Source organism: Artemia franciscana, chromosome 5 (genome assembly GCF_032884065.1).
Source record: "Artemia franciscana chromosome 5, ASM3288406v1, whole genome shotgun sequence".
In the NCBI taxonomy this organism is placed as follows: domain Eukaryota; kingdom Metazoa; phylum Arthropoda; class Branchiopoda; order Anostraca; family Artemiidae; genus Artemia; species Artemia franciscana.
Window position 1 is genome coordinate 2,704,583 of NC_088867.1, and position 16,037 is coordinate 2,720,619.

General features: G+C 37.8%; 1 protein-coding gene across 1 annotated transcript in view; it reads right to left on the reverse strand.

Moving 5' to 3' along the window:
- LOC136026873 (putative N-acetylated-alpha-linked acidic dipeptidase) overlaps window positions 1-15,606 on the reverse strand; it is a 102,533-nt gene extending 86,927 nt beyond the window's left edge. Inside the window, exon 1 of the mRNA XM_065703661.1 lies at window positions 15,454-15,606. Within this exon, the coding sequence (XP_065559733.1) occupies window positions 15,454-15,517 (64 nt within the window). The 5' untranslated portion in view covers window positions 15,518-15,606. The remainder of the gene's footprint in view (window positions 1-15,453) is intronic.
- Window positions 15,607-16,037: the final 431 nt, after the last annotated feature.

Below are 16,037 nucleotides of genomic sequence, written 5' to 3' on the forward strand. Positions count from 1 at the left end.
TTCTCGGGAGGTAATTACCGTTCCGAAATTTCAGCTTTAAATTAATCCTAGACACTATCAGATGGTGATCTTTATTTTTAGTATAAATTACAGCACCCCTATATACCCTAGCATCTTGTACTGATCCAGCCGGCCTTTGGTTTAAAATAACATAAGCAACAAGGTTTGCTGTCTTACCACCATTTGAGTACCATGTTAACTTGTGGGCCATTTTATGCCCAAACACCGTATTGGTTATAACTAAATTTTTATACCTACAAAATTGCAATAGTCTGTAGCCATTACTGTTTTCTTTTCCTAAACCGAATTTACCTAGGGTAAGATATTATCTATCCCTATTTCTACCGACCTGGGCGTTAGAATCTCCTAATAAAAACAACATATTTCTACCTGGGACCCTGTCTATTTGCTCCTGTAACTGTAAGTAAAATTCATCTGAGCTACTAGTACCTCCGTAAGTCAGTTCTACAGGGGCGTATACTACTATAACTGATACCCTGAATTTTTTATTCATAAAATGAGTGATTATTATCATATTATTAATAAACAAAACTTAGTATCTTCCTTATTCATCATTAGCCCTATTCTCTGACTATGTACCCCATCCTTGCTGCCTGAGTAAACAAATTCTATATTACCTAATTTCATACTTCCTACCCCTGGTTATGAGTTTCTGAAACTCCTAATAAGTCCACTTCGAATGATCTGAATTCGTCAGTCAAAATGTCGATTCTATAATCGTTTTTTAACGTCGTAACATTCCAAGTTCCAATTTTCATGTTCTTTAAATCATTGAAATTATTTTGGCCTCAGTAAAAGCAATGGTCCCGGATACCATAAATAAAAAAAAAATTTTCAACTGTAAGTAAGGAGCAACATTAAAATTTAAAACGAGCAGAAATTATTATGTGTATGAGGGGGTTACTCCTCCATGACACCTTGCTCTTTACGCTGAAGTTTCTTTAGTACTCACAAAAGAAGTTTCTTATTGTTCTAATTAAAGTACATAGTGGTTCAGGAATCGTTCTTAAAGGATTGGGAGTGAATTCAAACTCTAGCGTAAAGAGCGAGGTATTGTGGAGGAGTAACCCCTCACATACATAATAATTTTTTTTGTTCCTTACTTAAAGTTGAAACAATTCGTTTTTAATTCAATTTCTGATCGTTTTTTAAATAATACTAGGAAATCTGGCTAATCCTCCACGGGAAAATCCCTCCTCCCCAAGGGTTTGTTCTCTAGAAAATTCAATCCTGGTGAAAATTTACCCCGAACAATGACCCTTAACATCTCCAGGCGTAAAATAGAGACGGAAAAGAGAAAGCAGGACATAAGAAGAGTTTTGTATAGGAATTCTGACAAATTCCCACAGTATAAAATTTCCTGTGAAAAATTCACGCTCTGGAAACTTCCCTCCACATGAAAAATTATCCTCGAGAAAAATTCCACCAGTACAGTATCCCCCCCCCCCCGAAAAATGCATGCACACTTCCCAATAACAAATACTATTCGTAAACAATAGGCGGATTTTCTACCTTAAAGCCCATCCCCACGGGCTCTGGGAGGGTCATGATATCCCCAAAGGCATAGTTATTTGGCCTTTCAGCTATACTGAATAAAATTACTATCTGAAAATTTTGATGGGATGATTTTGAGAGAAAAAGGGCGTGAGAGGGGGCCCAATTGACCTCCAATTTTATCGGTCACTTAAAAAGGGCACTAGAACTATTAATTTTCGTTCTAATGGGCCCTCTCACGACATTAAAGGACCACTGGATCTATACGATCAACCCTGGGGAAAAAAGAATAAACAAATGAACACGCATCCATGTTATTTCTTCTGGCAGGAAAAGCAAAATTTCACATGGTTTCAGCTAGGCGCTTGAAACTTCTACAGTAGGGTTATCTGATACACTTAATTTGATAGTGTGATTTTCATTAAGATTCTATGACCTTTAGGGGGCGTTTCCCCTTTTTTCAAAAATGAGGCAGATTTTCTCAGGCTCGTAATCTTGGATGGGTAAGACTAAACTTATTAAAACCTATATATTTGAGACCAGCATAAAACCCCAATTCTGTTGATTTATCTATTGGTAGCAAAATTCCCTTTTTTAGAGTTTCGGTTACTATTGAGCCGGGTCGCTCCTTACTAATAGTTCTTTTCCACGAGAAGAACTGTGTTTGATTACAGGACGAGGACCAATGCATCTCCTCAAATCTACGTCGAAGCGCTGAAGCCGGCTTAGAACTAAACAGCAATAACTCTCTGGTACATTCAGAATGAATGTAGGTTTTTTGCAATCCTGGGCCCATCTGGGTCACAACATGGTTTTCAGCAACTGGCGATGGTCCTATCAATAAGAGTCGAAATCCTGCATAGATAGTCTCAAGCCTATTACCTCCGACTCATTATATATTCATGCCTACAATTATTATGCTACTACGGGGGGCAATCTATAGTAGATAAATTAGCTAGGATGAGGTTTTTCAGCCCAAAAGCACCGATGAAAACAGACCAAGTCCAGTAGAATTATCCTTTAATCAGAATCCTGTGTGAATGCTGTATCATTTACTAGGCTATGATTTACTCGAGGAGCGCCACTTCTCAAGTGGGAATAGAGTTGACCACAAGGTCCCCAGTCTTGCAGGTTCCCCTAGAGGGTTGAGGCAGCCCTTTGCAGAGGTCATTGTCCATAGATCTGGATCTTGCACCCTACCGCAGTTGTCCTCCTATTAATGACCCTCCCACGATGATGTTCTGCATCACCCTGCAATTTAACCCATTACTTTGATAAGGTTTGTAAATCACGGGACGTATGTACACGTGTGCCAGGACGTGTGCCGGTGGGCCCCGTTGAGTGCACTTATGAGAGGCCTTCTTCCTCCTCCATCTGTATTTATGGCCCTGGGCAATGGTGCCTCAGTTTCTATTATGGATCCCCTTGATCCGTGCCTCCTATGGAGGTACTCTATATATCTGTAAGGCGTTATATATGTTTTTTTAATGCAATTTTAAGTCTGTCCGTGGCACTTAATTTATTTATTTTATTTTTATTTATTTATTTATTTATAACCCACAAAGTACATTAAACTGTGGAGTAAACACACAAAAAAAAGAAAAAACAAGACAAAAAACATAACAACATAAATAACATAGCAGCATAACAACATACAACATAAATAAATTACCTCCATTCAAAAAATGGCCAAAGAGGGTCAAAAAAACCGATCATTTGCCGAGTTTTAAAACATATATCTTTAGATAAATGTTTCATTCGCGAGGGCGCATCAACGATGTCAAATTTAGAGACGACTGTATGATTCCGATACCACCGAGGCAGACGCAGCAAATACTTGCAATACTTAAAATATCCTGAGCGTATTTTCTTTGTATCCTTCTTGCGAAGGAGGAAAGCAAAACCAGAAAGATAAAAAACAGCAGGGACACAAAAACTAGAATAAAGACGGCATAGTCCTTTTCGGTTATACCGACCACGATTTGGTGAAATTTTCGCGTATCCAACCCGCATACTTTTCAGCACGCTGGACGTAATAGCGGAGCAAGTAGACGAAAGTGACGTGGAAAAAGAGAGACCCAACCATTTAATACTTGCTGAACATGGTATAGTTGAAGAACCCAAGGAAAGAGATGATGCTGGTGGAGGACACCCAAAACACAAAAACTCACATTTGGAGGCATTAACTGAAAGGCCTACTGTGGATAGTGCGGCTGGAAGCCGGTAGAAGTTGGTAATTAGACTATTTTTTGTCCGGCTAAGAAGCAGAACACCATCAGCATATGCAACGTGACTAATGCCTAAATTATCATTGTAAAAAATTGACGGTTGAAGACGTTGGAGACACGAAGCTAAAACACATTTAAAAATGCTCGGGGATAACACGGCACCTTGCCTAACGCCTTTTTTAACAGGAATATACTCCCCTACCGTACCATTCCACTTCACCCTAACTGAAGAATTAGCATACCAATACTTAAGCACGGAAACAATAGAAAGGTTAACACCCGAGGGTGCTAGAGAAAACAAAGCATTTGGATGAATTACATTATCAAAAGCACTAGATATGTCAACAGTCAAACAATAAAGGGGACTTTTTTGAGCAACAGCTTGTTTCATTAGCCGACCCACAATATGGTGAGCTTGAAAACAGCCCATACCTTTTCTAAAACCAAGCTGGAAGGGTGTAAAATTGCACTTGGAGTTAATGGCCGGTAGCAGTACATATTCAAATAGCTTACTAACAAAACAAGACACAGTGATAGGACGATAATTAGAGCAAGCACCGGGGTCCTTACCCCTCTTGACTATGGGAAATACACAGCCGGACAAAAAACTATCTGGCACAACAGACTGTGCCAAACACATCTGAAACAATAATTGCAAATGCTTCAGCAGTTCAGGACAATCATAAGCAAAAAACTTGAAGCAAAGACCATCACTATCGAGAGACTCAGACTTATTCACTTGCATAAGAGCTCGGAGTATAACACCAGATTCCACCGACAACACTTGAGATTGGTTGATACGAATTGGGAGGATTGAGTTGACAAGCTTTGTAAAATGATTTTGGAGATTAAGATTAAACGAAAGCAAAATATTTTTATAATGAGAAACGAAGTCACATGGCCGAAGAGACGAATTAATTGTAGGTGAACACTTAACACTGTTTATAACACGATCCCAGGATTTCTTGTCACAAGGACCATCCCAGGCATTCAGTCTCGCTCTACGCAGGGAATATTTGTACTCTCGTTTGGTTTTCTGTTTTATTTGATGTACTGAACCAGAAGAAGGACGATTACAGGCTATCCACATACGGAGCCAGAACTTAGCTTTTTGTTTAGCTATCTTCACTTTAGGATCAACTTTCCAAAAGGGATTGCGTGTACCCGTTCGCATGCACTCGGAGGGTACAGCTGTTTTAGCGGCAGACTTTAGACAGAACACTATTTGCTGATAATACGAGTTGATATCTATCCGAGTTGAAGTTGTAGATACAGATGTTTGCAATAAGTGGAAAGGCACTTTAATAGATGATAATAACTGGGACAATGTCAATACATAAAGTGGAACATTGGTATTTTCCCAATTTAACTTTGAGAACCACTTGGGAGAGTTACGTTGCACAGAGGTCGCCATGGAGCAAGATAGTTGGCACGTGATTGGTAAATGATCGCCGTCGCTTTTAGAGTCTTCCACATGAACTATTGATAAAAGTAGAGTTGAATCTGACACAATTACATGATCAAGGTTGGAAGTAAGACCACCAAAATTGTGAATATAAGTAAATAGAAGGTCTTTATCAGCAATATGGAATCCTCCAGGTAGTGAATCGAGAAAGATTTCAGATCGGTCGGAATTAGATAATAAGTCAGTGTTCATGTCGCCGGCGAGAACCCATTTGGTATTTTGTTTTGAAAGGTCGCTAAGTAGTGTTCGTAGGCGATTACATGCTTGTGAAAAACTAGACAAAGACTCCACAGTATTTTTATTACAGGGGAAATAAATGTTTATAAATGCGGTATCACCACATTTTATCGCTAAGATGTTATCGTCACTTTGTCTTGTGTCTGTGTCTGAAATAGATGGCCAGACCTCCTGATGCTCTTCCACGGGTTTTTGGGCGGCTCTCAAGAAGGTATAATGGGTCCGAGAACGCTTTAGGCTATCAACATTCACTTTAGAGAGAAGGTGCTCCTGTAGAAACACAATATCATTTTCCAGTAGCTCACTTATCAGTAGATCCTTGTCTTTTGTACCATTAATATTAAGGAAAACAAAGCTAAACGGAGTTTGAGCGTTCATTTATTAGCGTTGTTGAGAGCCGATCGGAGAACTTTGCATTTCAGGCTAAAACTTACGTGTTCCATAGTGCAATTTGCACATTTTGGTGAGGCTTGGCAAGGGTTTTCCTTGGAATTCACATGAGGGCCAGAACATCTGGAACACTTGGGATATGCTGATGAGCTGGGACAAGCTCCAATCAGGTGGTCAGTACTTTGACAGCGAAAGCATCGACACGGAATGGATTCAAAGGGCTTAGCGCGAAAAATTTCATACCCAATACGGATTCTCGATTCCAGGACCGCATTCAGAGTGGTTTTGTCGACGAACTCGAGGCGAAAAGTACGAGATTCACCGATTTGACTAGCACTAATAAGTCCTTCCACTGATGCCTCCAAATCAGCTCTTGAATAATTATGGGGTATATCCCGGACCACAGCTAAAGGGTTTTTATCAATCACTCTGGCTCCAACGTTAGGGATGGAGCTAGTAACAGCTTCAGCAAGCGAGTCGGCTGAGCACTTATCGCGTACCATCACGACCCAGCTTTTGCTATGTGGCTTAGATTTTAGACTTATGATTCCGTCATGACCATCCAACGTTTCGAGCTTCTTCATGCAAAGGATAGGGTCGCTGAGCTCCGGGGGTGGGTTTCTTACAACGACAGCGTAGGACAGCTTTTTCGTATTTTGAGTAGGGGCTACAAGCTTAGACTGTCCCTCTGTAACCTTGGACGCAATATCACGCAGCTGTTCAAGGCAAGAATTCACCTTGGCACTGAGGGTACTGAAGGCATCGACAGAGATCATTGGCACTTCGCTGGGACATTTGATAACAAAGTCCGGGAGCTTTATGTTCTGGAAATCGCACTTTACAAGCGAAGAAATAATGTCCGAAGCACAGTTTAATGCAGCATTGGCTCCTACGCGCTTCGATGGGACTTCATTCGGAAAAAGCTTTAAAAAAAGCAATTTACGGGTCTCACCAAGAGAAGAAGACTCGAAGAAATCGGCCAAGTACTCTTTTATCGTATCGGGCGAAACTCCTTTAACAAGATTTTTCTGTTCAAAGCACAGGATAGGATTGTAAAAAAGTTCATCTTCGCACCAATTACCACTTCCCATTTTCTCTAGATTGAAGGTTCACTTGCGAGAGAAGTAAGGGAAGCGTTGGAGGCTGCCTACCTTGTCCCCGCAATTTAAGGGACAAGCCCGGCGGGTACCACGGCTCTTGCAAACAGCTCTCTCCCACCCTTCTGCTTACTTTTCTCCTCTCACCTTTATCGTAACGCAATCGTCTATAATATCGGAAATTATAATTATTTTCGCAACTGCTTAATCCTGACCTATATCATATATAGGTCATGTAAATATCGATAAGAGAAATCACGGTTCCCAAGGGAATTTTCACTCAAGTCTGAAAATAATCCGCTTATTTATAATTCTTTGGACACTGAATAAGTTATTATGAAAATATTGGCTATATGTCAGGTAGAGACGATAATCCTTTACCAAATATTAGTGATAGGTTCAATGCAAAAATAGGTCCTCACACCTTGAACTCTGAATCAATACTGATGATTTGATTTCTTAAAGAAGAAATCAAACTTTTAAATAATTTAATCGTGTCCAAAACAATTACCGCTCACGTAGATCCATGTCACAGTACTACTGCTGCTAACAACTTACTACAGGATCAAACCCTCTGAGACCAATACAGATACTTACGCGCCACCTCTATCCAAATCCATTGAAAGCTTTACTTTTCATACCCTGTATGTATTTGCATATAGTATATGATTAACATTAACTAAATTTACTTATTTATTTAATAGTAAATAAAAAAGGATTAAAATTCTTCAATTGCTCTCTGAATGATCATGGTGTGAAAAAGGTGTAACATGTCAATGAATATGAAGTTGAACATATGGAACACTTGGGATCCAGAGCCCCACCTAATCCCCTCTCAACATACCGACCATCAATATATGCTTTACTTCCATTGTTTAAGTTTAATATTGATTATATAAATAAAGATAATTTTTTAAAATAAAATTGAGCAGACACGACAAAGAAAAATATAGAAGAAACGAGGGTTTATATTGGCACGGATATCCTCTCGGATCTATTGCACTGGTCCATCTTCAGTACCTGACTAAAATAACATAATCCTAAAAAACTTATATGATAAAAACAAATATTTCAAAATTATTAGATTTGAAATCCACAACTTATAATTATGAACGGCATCATGGATGAGCAAAATCACAACTGATTCAAAATACCTAAAGCAGAAATGAATGAAATGAACGAGGGTTTGCCAAATTTCAGAAATTACATACACCAAACGACGCCTGCCAAGCGTGATGGGAACAGCGCCAAGCATGGAGGAATGTATACCAAGCGTGGTGGAACTGTGCGGTACATGTGGCGTTCTTTCCACCACCTGGTACACCAGGTGGTGAAAAGTGAGCCTCCCTTCGAAAATGAGAACATTTCAACGCGATGATTTGATTTTATTGTTGGCAACTGAAAAATTTCTGATTTTTATTTTGGTCATGTATCAGTACCAAAACAAACAGGTAATTGTTTAATATCTGGGATAAACCATAAGTTAACATATTTACAATGGTGCCATAAATAGGACTGATTATTTATAGGGATCCAGCCCAGGGGTCGAGTAAGCAATAGGGACCTGAGTGATAGTTGCTAAATCGAGTTCGACATTGTTACCGTGATCGAACAAAGACGGCTCCACTGGTTCAGTCACGTTCTGAGCACTTTCGTCTACAAAGCCACTAAATTTGCTTCCCTAGCCAGTTGTAAGAAGAGATAAAGGGAAGAACTGTTTGAAAATACTTGTGCGACTCTGACTACAACAAGGTTGAACACAGAAGTGGATCCAGAGGACAGTTTCGGGGACACGTGTCCCCCCAAGTTTGAGAGTTGCACTAATTAAAGGGTTGGAAGGATGAAAAATATTCATGGGGGAGCCAAATTTGTATCGGTGCCCCTGCCCTAGAAAAAAACTTTAATTATGCAACCATCCCTAGTTGGACAGGTCCCCCTATGGGAATTACGTACTAATAAAGGACATATAAATTGCTGTGCTAGTGTCATATTTTTAGTCAAAAACACAACGCATCTTTGGATTCCATTTTTGGCGGAAATCAAACGCAATTTCTGAAATGAAAACCATTTGTAAAAGGTTTCATAGTGACTAGGATTTAATTACTCTTGAAACATTCCCTAAATAATCTCCTAATGATTAAAAGCCCACTTAGCTGGAGCATACTGAAACACACGAATTTGAAGGCTGGGGGAAGACGGAGGGGTACGAGGATCAATGGCCTCACTTAGGCCATATCAATAATGAAGCTTGAAAATCCTCATATAGCTCTCATTTCTAAAAGTTATAATTTGTCCATCTTTCTGAAAAAATGCGTCAATAAAGTGCCTCTTTTATATGAGCTACTAGTTATCTAAATGATGATTCAATATCATTCCAGTCCGTGAGAGTACTGGAGGCATAGGTAGCACCTATGGGACGTCAGATTGCCCTCTCATCAGTTTTAAAGGTCAAAAGAGTCTTTAGCTGGAAATCAAATTAGCCCTTCTAGTTTGCAATCATTCTCGACGATCGGTCCTATATTAGTGAATTAAATAAATCAAAAACTTTTTTTTAAATGAAAGTAAGGAGCGACATTAAAACTTAAAATGAACAGAAATTATCCCGTATATGAAAGGGGCTGTTCCCTCTTCAACGCCTCTCTCTTTGCGCTAAAGTTTGACTCTTTCTCTCAACTCTATTTTTTAAAACAGTAAAAACTTTAGCGTAAAGAGCAGGGCGTTGAATAGGGAACAGCTCCTTTCATATACGGGATAATTTGTGTTCGTTTTAAGTTTTAATGTTGCTCCTTACTTTCAGTTAAAATAAACTTGTTTTTTTATTTAATTTCTGAACGTTTTTTAGTTAATCCATGTTTTGATTTCGGCTCTCCGCAGATGAAAAATTAAAGCGAAATTTGCATATTTATTTATTTGGCTAAATGGCTTTCCCATAGTTTTGATCTAATGATTATGAGAAAAAAGGAGGGGGAGGAGGCCCAGTTGCCCTCCAATTTTTTGGTGCTTAAAAAGGCAACTAGAACTTTTAGTTTTTAACGAACGTTTTCATTAGTAAAAGATATACGTAACTTACGAATTAGCTTACGTAACAAACATCTATATTCGTAAGTTTTTATTACGTATATGAGAGGGTTCACCCACTCGTCAATACCTCGCTCTTCACACTAAAGTTTAAATTTTGTCCCCTGAATCACAAAGGCCGTAGAATAAATAGTTGAAATTACTAAAAATACTTTAGCGTAAAGAGTGAGGTATTAGGAGGAACCCCTTATATGCGTAATATTTTTTCTTCGTTTTAAGTTTTAATGCTACTCCTTACTTTCAGTTAAAAAACTTTTTCATATTTATTTTTTCATTGTTTTTTTAAATAATGGTAGAAAATGCTTCGCCCCCTTCATGGAAATCGTCTTCCCCCATGACAAATTCCTCCATGGAAAATTACCCCCACATAACCCCCTCTTCTCAAACCCTCTTTCTACCAAAACATCCCCCTGAAAACGTCTGTACACATCCCAATAACCATTACTATATGCAAACACTGGTCAAAGTTTGTAACTTGCAGCCCCTCCCACGGGGACTGTGGGGGAGTAAGCCGTCCCCAAAGACATAATTATAAGGTTTTTCGACTATGCTGAATAAAATGGCTATCTCAGAATTTTGATCCGACGACTTCGGGAAAAAAATGAGCGTGGGAGCGGTTTTTTGGTCACTTAAAAAGGGCACTAGAACTTTTCATTTCCGTTCGAATAGACCCTCTCGCAAAATTCTAGGAGCACTGGGTCGATACGATCACCCCTGGGAAAAAGAAAAAAAAACAAAACAAATAAACACGCATCCGTGATTTGTCTTCTGGCAAAAAATACAAAATTCCACATTTTTGTAGATTAGAGCTTGGAACTAGTACTGTAGTGTTCTCTGATACGCTGAATCTGATGGTGAGACTTTCGTTAAGATTCTATGGCTTTTAGGGGGTGTTTCCCCCTATTTTCTAAAATAGGGCAAATTTTCTCAGGCTCGTAACTTTTGATGGGTGAGACTAAACTTTATGAAACTTATATATTTAAAATCAGCATTAAAATGCGATTCTTTTGATGTAACTATTGGTATCAAAATCCCGTGTTTTAGAGTTTTGGTTACTATTGAGCTGGGTCGCTCCTTATTACAGTTCGTTACCACGAACTGTTTTATAAACGTGAATAAATAAGAATGCAATAACATTTACTAAGATATTCTGGACCACAAATTCGGCCTTAACTGTTTGATCAACTTCAAACCATGCTTCCTCACTTTAAAGCTTTTATTAAAGCATTTTTTCTTATTTTCGGTTACAAAGGGCTGGAATTTATTCTTAAATAAGCTCCAGCTACTGCTGCAACCAGATAATGCCAGATTATATAGTTTATAATGCCAGATAATGCCAAATTATACATGGTACACAAAGTTCTTGGAAAAGTCAACTTAATACTGATTAATTTTGAAAATTCAACAAAATATCATGATCGTCCACTGCACCATTGAAATAGCCAAACACCCCATTTAGGAGACTAAGGAGACACCCCATTTAGGAGATCATATAGGGATCGTACAACTTCAACTTCAATTTGTGTTGTTGTTATTGTTGTCATGGTCTTGTAAGCAGTAATATTTTTATTACTAATGTACGCTAGATTTAGATTTGAAAATATCAAGGACTCTATGTGTTATTAAATAAATAAAAAAACAGTTCTTTTTATGAAAGTAAGGAGCGACATTAAACCTTAAAACGAACAGAAATTACTACGTACACGGAAGGGGCTGTTCCCTCCTCAACACCCCACTTTTTACGCTAAAGTTTGACTCTTTCTCTCAATTCTACTTCTTAAAACAGTAAAAAAAACTATAGCGTAAAGAGCGGGGCTTTGGGAAATATGTTTTGGGTTTTCCGCTTGTTATCGACGAACATTTGTTTGTGCGGGAAAGCTTTTTATGTAGCCTTTGAGATAAGACAAGCAAACTTTTTATGAAAAAATATGTCTTATCTTTGAAAAAAAAAGTGTGTCTTATTTTAACGCCTCTAGAATTACTTGGAATCAATTGAATGTTCGTTATTTGTCATTTTATGTTAGAAAAAGCAAACTTTTTATGAAAAAACATGTCTTATGTTTGAAATTAAATTAAAAAAAACAAGTTCTTTTAACTGAAAGTAAGGAGCAACATTAAAACTCAAAATGAACAGAAATTACTCCGTATATGAAAGGGATTTTTCCTCCTCAACGCCCCGCTCTTTACGCTAAAGTTTGGCTCTTTCTCTTAACTCCACTTTCTGAAATAGTAAAAAACTTTAGCGTAAAGAGCAGGGCGTTGCGGAGGGAAAGCCCCTTTCATATATGGATTAATTTCTGTTCGTTTTAAGCTTTAATGTCGCTCCTTGATGTGTAAGACTAAACTTGATAAAATTTATATATTTAAAATCAGCAATAAAATGCGATTCTTTGAAGTAACTATTGGTATCAAAATTCCATTTTTTAGAGTTTCGGTTACTATTGAGCCGGGTCGCTCCTTACCACAGTTCGTTACTACGAACTGTTTGAAAAAAAAGTGTGTCTTATTTTAACGCCTCTACAATTTCTTGGAGTCAGACGAATGTTCGTTATTTGTGATTTTCATGTTAGAAAAATGATTGTTATTTATTAGTTCAGTCACAGGCATAATTTTTTTATCTGGGAGAAGGGCACTCAATCTCACCCTAGATTTTCCCTCTCCCAGATTTTGAAGAATACGGTTTTGGAGGGTACTTTTATTGAAATGCATTTTTTTTCTTGAAGAATTGAAAAAACCGGTTTTGTTCGCGGAACTTGTTGCGTGCTGATTTTTGTTTGTGAAATTTAATTTATCTTGACATTTTTCTTGTGAAACCTGTTATATGTTGATTTATTCTTTAGTGAAAGTTAAATTATTATGATATTTTGCTTCGTAAAACTTGTCGCATTGTGATTTTTTCTTCGTGAAAAATATTACATGCTATTTTTGTTCGTGAAACTTGTTCCTTGCGGATTATTTCTTCAAGAAACTTAATTTATCTTGATTTATGTCTTCGAGAAAGGAATTATTTTTTCACTTCTTCTTCATGGAACTTGTTACATCTTGTTTTTTTTTCTCTTCGTGAAACTTGTACACCTTTTTCCTACATGCTTGTAGGTTAGGTTAAACTATTCTAGCCTAACCGACCTAACCTACACACTGTAGGTTAGGTTAGATGGCACGATCTAGCCTGATCTAACCTACCGTGTTTAGGTTAGGTCGGTTAGTTTAGGATATGTTTAGGTTATGTTTCTCGAAGACATAAATCAGTATACGTTAAGTTTTCTTGAAGAAATAATGCATAAGTCAATTACTTTAGAATTATAAAAAAAACTTTACACATATTGAGCCTCAATTTTAGAGACAGTGATGGCGTACGGTAGCGCATTAACTTTTAAAAGGCGCAGGTAGTCGTATAAAATAAACGGCTAACATAGACATTTACTTTAACGCTTCATACAACTAGATGATTCAGTAATATCTTGAAAAAATTGTGTATTAGACTCTAACAAGTCCTAATACGTGAATCCCGTGAGTAAACGAAACCCATTAAGCAACAAGCACCTAATGGGTGTAATTGTTCATTAGGGCTCCTTGTGGAATTTGATGCTAGGGGCCTCGGTGGGGTTGGTTGCTAGGCTCCCAGTGGAATGGCTCACTAAGGGTTCCTTCGTTAGAATTGGGTGATAGGGAACACCTTCGGAAAAGGTTGCTAGTTGTCCCGGTGAATTGGGATGCTATGGCATCCGTTGGAAATGGATGCTAGGGTATCCAGTGAAACTGGAAGTTAAGGCCCCCCGGTGGTTAGTTTAGAGGGCCCGGTAAATTAATTGCTAGCGAATTACTCGTTAGGGCACTGATTGAATTGTCGGTTAGGGGCTTAGTGGAATTGGTTGCTAGGGTCCTGCATCTTCAATGTCTCCCACTAGCGGGCCCTGAAGCTTATTTTCTGGACCTCGTAGGCTCTTTTAAGAGAAAACGCTCTCTATTATGTAACACCCAAACTCTGTTACATAACAACGATGTAAATGATGATTTGGAGGACCCTGGAGGTTTTTCCAGCCCCTCGTAGGTTTTTTTTTAAGAAAAAACACTCTCTATTACGTAACAATCAAATCCTATGATGTAAAGTCGAAAGAAACCCTGATTTGGCGGGCCGTGAGAGTTTCTTCCAGCACTCTTAGGTTTTTTAAACACTCTAAGAAAACTATGACATAACAATTAAGACACATGACCTGCGTCTCGAAGAAAATTAATAACGCGTCTGTCTTGAAGAAGGTTTTAAAAAGAGTATCGGGACTGGGATTCGAAGGGGCAGGGTCACAGAATCCAAAGGGCGGTCACTACTTCCGTGATCTGTCTTCTGGTAAAATAGCAAAATGTCATATTTTTATATGTCGGAGCTGGTAACTTCTACAGTGAGGGTTCTCGGGTACGCTCAATCTGATACTGAAATTTTCATCAAGCTTTATTGAATTTTAGGGGGTGTTTCCCCCTATTTCAAAAATCAAACAAATTTTCTCAGGCTCGTAACTTTTGATGGGTAACATTAAACTTGATGAGCCTTATGTATTTGGAATCAGCATAATAAGTTGGTTCTTTTGGTATATCTATTGATATCAAAATTCCATTTTTTTAGAGTTTCGGTTACTATCGAGAAGGGTCGCTGCTTACTTACAGTTACCTCGTAACCAAGAACTGTTTGATTATTATTTGCCCGCTTCTCCTTTTTTCAATCGCCGCTAGTGGGGTGCTAAATTATCATAGAAATATGTTTAAGGGCTCATTTGAAAGGATAACTGAAAACGTTGATAATCCATTCTTAGGCTCTATTGGTTTCTGGGGATTGCTGGTGCAGAAATTGTATTTGAGCATAATGTCCAGATTGTGATATTAAGACATGATCTGAATTTTTTAGAAAATGATAGAATGCGATACAGGCCCTGGTGTAGCCTGGGGCAAAAATGATGCTAGGAGGTTGTCGGTCGCACTTTGCATTTAAGCTGGCTCGGACAAAATCTTTGAATTTTGACGCTAGACAGCGTTGGGAGTAAAACGGTTGCAGAAGCACCCAAAACTAATGTTTTAAATATAAAATTTGGCTTCGTCACTGGAAGAATTTACAAAAGTCGTGAAACCAGATATGACGGCGAAGAAAGGGGGAGGAAAGGGTGGGTGGAGAAGTGAAGGAACTACATCTGAATGAATGTGCTGGAATATGCTCAATTAATATTTTTTTTACCTTAATGAAATTTTTTCTTTTCTTTTTTTACCTTAAATGTAAAACAGTACATAGGCCTATATCTATTAAAAACAAGTAAAAGTTCTATTTTTTTTTCAAAGTTCTATTCTATAGTTTTAATGAAGTAATCATGCAACCCTGCTCACTTAAGAACAAATGCGCGCCATCTCATAACCTTGTGTTAATAAGTTCAAAATATAAAAAGAATACTGCTTAATTTACCTATGATAGCACCAAGGAGGAGGGCTAAAAACCCTCCTCCTCCAAAAATCATCCACTTCTGCATAGTCCTTCCTTTACCAACTCAGATATTGCACTAATCAATATTAGGATATTTTTGTAAACGAGATTCACAAGAGGTAAACAAACAAGATTACTATCCTAAACCTGTAAACAACCTTTGGTACAATTTTAATCACCGTGAAACTTTTTTTTTAGTATCTTGATTGTTTGTTTACCTGAACCATAAAATTGAGATAATTTTTCGTGTTGGACGTGATTAAAGGACTTTTTCTTTTGTGTAGGTAGTTTAAATTGAGTCATTTCAATTTTGAAAACAATCCAAAATGACAGTAGAGGACTGATAGACATGTTTATCTGAGTTTTCATTGATTCTTGATATTTTTGTCTTTATTTGTAAGAGAGCTTAATTGCCTTTTTTAATTATAATCATGAAGTCATTAAAGGATTTTTTTACGCGTGTGTTTGTTATAGAGTTTTATTTAGTATCCTTTTCTTAAGCAGCGAGTTGGGTATAAACAGCAATTATAAAAGTTCCTGAAATACATAATTTTCGAAGTTAATTT